General features: G+C 49.1%; 1 protein-coding gene across 1 annotated transcript; it reads left to right on the top strand.

Annotated features, from left to right (window-relative positions):
- The first annotated feature begins 880 nt into the window (after window positions 1-880).
- On the top strand, window positions 881-2,077 carry LOC120699907. Its single transcript, XM_039984022.1, has 2 exons — window positions 881-1,183; window positions 1,311-2,077. Exons 1-2 carry the CDS (start codon window positions 1,094-1,096, stop codon window positions 1,806-1,808), a joined length of 588 nt encoding a protein of 195 aa, XP_039839956.1. The 5' UTR covers window positions 881-1,093; the 3' UTR covers window positions 1,809-2,077.
- The last annotated feature ends 2,610 nt before the right edge of the window (window positions 2,078-4,687 follow it).

Here is a 4,687-nt window from a genome sequence, read left to right on the forward strand (position 1 = left end):
TGAACACCCCCAAATAATCACCGTTTTGCAAGAATTCACCTGCACTGCAAATCTTCCTGCATCCTCTAACGTTCTTGAGAACTAATTTGCCGCAGCAACACAAGGTCAACTGACACCGAGAACCATGAGTAATTTGGATGATGAAGCAACTGCAATAGGAAATCAACCTTCCTGGCAAAGGGGCCTCTGCAAGACTGCAATATCTGAATCCATCCAACAGCCTTTGCTGCATTCTGAACCTACTTGGTTCTCCTGCAACCCACACAGCCTTCAGATTATTTGCTTTAATTTTCAGAAGGCACCCAGCAGCAGTGAGACAGGAACTGCCATTGGACCCCCCCCCCCCCCCCCAGCCTTTGCTTGTTTTCAGTGACAAGCTGACAGCTCCATCTTACTAGGAATTTGTTACTTGCACACATAAGAACCAGCACTAAACAACTGCCCAAAGCAATGGACCTGGTACATATGTGTGAGATGATCATGCAGTACACTGCATCACACATACAAAAGTGTGTGCCCTGTTTGAAATGCACTCCTCTCAGCTCCTCCTGCCTTGCAGTGTACCAGCTGCAAGCTGCAGCCTGCAGCTGCTTTGGTTCCATGCATGGCGCGCGGGCCCCACGCGTGCATGGGGCGACGAAGTAGAAGATGATTAAACTAGGCTCCTGCAGGGCCTGTCTGCTCTGGGAGGGGCACTCCATGCATGCTTGGCAAGCGAGTCAGTGACAGTGTAAGCCAAGCCATTGGCAGCAGCTGGGCCTCTTCTCTTGCTGTTGCTTGTCATGCCAAAAGCCAAAAGGGAGGTGAGGCATCAGGCATGGGAAATTTTATCCCTCCCCTAGTGTCTAGCGAGGGAAAGGCCGGCGCCCCATGGGCCATGGCCATGGGGCGTTGGAAGCAGTGTTTATAAATCCCCCCCCCCCCCCCCTGCCACTGCCACTCCACAGTTTCAGAACCACCACCACAACGGCAACTGCATAGTCGAGCTCGAGCAATTTCGTTTTCAGAAGGCCGGCAGGGCACTGAGTTCTATTATATTTGGTGACCAGTCCAGGAGGGTTAGTCGAGCTCGAGCAAGAACAGTGAGGAGAGGATGATGATGGACAGGCAGGTTGTGAGGCAATGCGACATGGAGGTCATGAAGATGGCCATGCTCAAGCACGAAGAGACCTTCAGGCAGCAGGTAAATGATCGAGACCTTCAGGAGCTCGTTCTTTCTGTTATTCTCCGCGGCGAATTCTTAATTTCATCATGCAACAAATAAAGTGTATGAACGGCTACCTGTTTTCTTTTTGCAATCTGATCATCAGGTCCACGAGCTGCACCGCCTGTACAGGATCCAGAGGCAGCTGATGAGCGACCTGACCAGAGATGAGCTGGTGGTCACCCGGCGGCGCAGCAAGCAGCCGCGGCGCGCGCTGAACCTGCAGCTGCCGGCCGACGAGTACATCGTCAGCGCCGACGAGGACGACGAAGCCGCCGGCGCGGAGCTGGAGCTGACGCTCGCCGTCGGCGGGCGCCGCAAGAACAACAGCAGGAGGAGGAGGAGGCAAGAGCAGCACGACAGCCCTGGCGGCGGCGGCTCCGCCCCGTTCGGGTCCGACGACTGCTCCGGCGCGAGCCTCCTGTCGTCGTCCCCGTCCTCGGCCGAGTACTACTCCGACGAGGCGTCGGCGGCGGTGTTCCACGCGCCGCCGCCGCCGCCGTGCCAGAGGGCGATGGCGTTCGACCTCGGCGACGGGATGATGAGGCAGCAGGCGCCGTGGCTGACGCAGTGCCAGCAGTACCTCAGCCTCAGGATGACATGAACATCAGAACATGCAGAGAAGATCATCATCCGTATCAATCACATTGTACCAGAGTGTGCTGTGTTGTAGAAGATGCAGTAGCCGCTAGTTTTTTTTTATCCTTTTCCTTTTTTTTTGTGATTGCTACTATGTCCTAGGTGGCCAATGGGGTCTGGGAAGAAGGATATGGGCTATGGCTGTGTCCTAGCATACTCCTATCCCTGATCCAAAAAAAATTGTTAATTGATCATGACTAATGAGTGCATCCTGATTGGTTAATGTTCAGATTAGTGCTGATTCAGGAGTAATAGTGCCACCTGCTCCAGATTCTTTTTATTCGATATTTCCATTCATGGTTGCAAAGGTTTTGCTGTAAAAAGTAGTAATAATCAGGCAGTGAAACTGAAAAAGGCAGAGGGAACTGCAGCTACCAGAAAGCATATAGTACATGTAAAAGTGAGTGCTCCTAGTTGCTAGTGTAAAGGGAGCACCATTTTACAGTGAAAAGTTAACAGTTGATGACCAATAGATGAGGTGCTCAGATTAGCCTGGAATTCGGATATATTTTGAGCAGATCATAAATTTAGGAAAAAGAGGGCATCTCTGATGATTGATGTCCTGGTTGAGCTTTAGGGGAAGCAGAGGAGCTTCATTGGTGTGTGTCAAAAGTAAAGCCAGGATTGCAAACGAGAATTTTACAAGCGGCCACTGGATGTTCTTCTAGTGTCAGGGCCCAATGTTTCAAGATCAACAATATGCTGGCAAAGTTCGTGGAATGGAATATTTGGCTCATCATCGTATCATACAATATGCAAAAAGAAGCCAAAAACGATAAAAAAAAGAGAGAAAATATTTTGTAAAAAAATCCTAAAGAGGCCATGTGGACACTAGGATAAATGTTTTTCATGCATCATCGTGCCATGACTAGCAAAACATTTCAAAATTATGGACAAGCGAAAAAATGGTGGTCCTCATTTGATTAACCTCTGTTTTACGCCAAATACAAAACAAAACAACATTAAACTGAGAAAAAGATTGAGAAAACCTACAGCTTTGAGGAAATATTTTTAAGCACACGACCCAACACCAGAACCTTTTTGTTTTTTTGAAAGGCAGCCTTTTTGAAACGATAACCAGAACCTTGTATCCTACATTCCTACCAGACTACCACTAAATCATATGCTCTAGAAATTTGACCGGAGAAACACTAAATCATGTTCTAGAAACACAAGGCAGAAGAAATTAAAGAAGTTAGTGAAAAACATCTGGAGTGGGTTTTTCCCCCCCTCGACCGAAGGATTCGTCCTGCACATTTTTAATTTTTTTTTGTGATGGACATTTCAATGCGACTGCTTGGTTCTTTGCTGGAGTGAATTTGAAGTTGAAGACCGAGAACAGGGCAGGTGGCCGGGGAGTAGTATCCGAAGAAACCTCATGCGATCCTTGCTGCTTCAGCCTGTCAGCGTCATCAACCAAACGTTAACGGGCAACAAAAAATTAAACTGAATCAACAGGTGCCAATTGGGATAACAGAGCATGCCGCAGGTTTGAACTTGGAGCCAAATCATCAAACGAAGGGGGGGAAAGCACCTAGGATTTAAAGTTAAACCATGACAGATTGATGGCAGCAGCCAGCAGCGAGCTAGGTGTAGACATGCATATAGCAGGGGTGTGGCCATGATCTTGTGTCCTGGAAAATGACGGCCAAATGGAACAGCAGCGTCACAGACTCACAGGTGGTGTGGCTACCTAGTGCATGTCTTTCCTGCTTTATATCAGGAATTCAGAATAATTGTCCTTGGAATCGAAACGACTGCTGCCCGCTTCGACAGCAGGTTTGTTTCAAGATTTGCGGCTTTGGACCGGAGGAGGATCGGATCTTGGCGACGCCGCCGTCTCGGTCGATCGGATCGATCTGTCTGCTCGCATGATCAGCGGCTGAAGCTAGCACGAGCAGTGGATGAGTCTCTGACGCTGGTGCTGTACATTGGGCGAGCAATTATCTGACGACGACGTGGTGGCATCTTAATCTAATCACCTTTCCGTCGTCTTTGCCACCCATGATTGCGATCGAGGCATAGGTTGCGAGTACAGGACGACGTACTGGAGAGCAAATGTTTCTGATGAACAAGAGAGACCGAAGGCTCTCCACTCTAATCAGCAGGACTTGCCCAAAGCAGCAAAGAAAAAAAAAAGTCAGCTGAATCTTCTTCGGGGCCATTTCAGTTTTCAGCCCAGGTAGTGGGCCGGGACCTGCAGAGTGAAGCGACCGAAACAAGGCCCAGCTCAAAAGGAGAAGCAGCCTGCTTGGGGCTTGCCAAGCCCACCCAATTTTTTTTAAATATGGAAAGTGATCATTCATAAGCGAATGACTACGGCCATCAAGCCCACCCAATAAAGCCCAATTTTTTTTCTTGGTATAGATATAGATACAAGCCATATATAATTATATAATTAATCATTCAAGAGTTGAAAGAACAGGTCTTCCTATTCGCTAGCTAGGGTTTTGCATGCAGGAGGCAAATAATGGAGGTGAGCGACGACGTCCTGGGCTGCATCCTTGAGCGGATCGACTCGATCGTCAGCCTCATCCACGCCGCCTCCGCGTGCAAGCAATGGCGCCGCATCGTCGCCGATCGCGGCTTCCTCCGCCGCTTCGGCGGCCGCCACGCGTCCAAGATCGCCGCAGGCGACTGCTCCAACCACCGCGCAGCCTACTTTCCTGTCGGGTGTAGCTCCGGGAACAAGCGATGCCGACATTACGTATCGTTCTACGCATCGTTGACGAACAAGTGGTGGTCTCATCACATGTTCTTTAGAGCATCTCCGACAGATTACTTATCTCCTATACACTATATATTTTCTCTCTCTACTAGTAATAATATTTTTTATATTTATCG

The sequence above is a fragment of the Panicum virgatum genome, chromosome 3K, assembly GCF_016808335.1.
Source record: "Panicum virgatum strain AP13 chromosome 3K, P.virgatum_v5, whole genome shotgun sequence".
Classification (NCBI taxonomy): Eukaryota; Viridiplantae; Streptophyta; class Magnoliopsida; order Poales; family Poaceae; genus Panicum; species Panicum virgatum.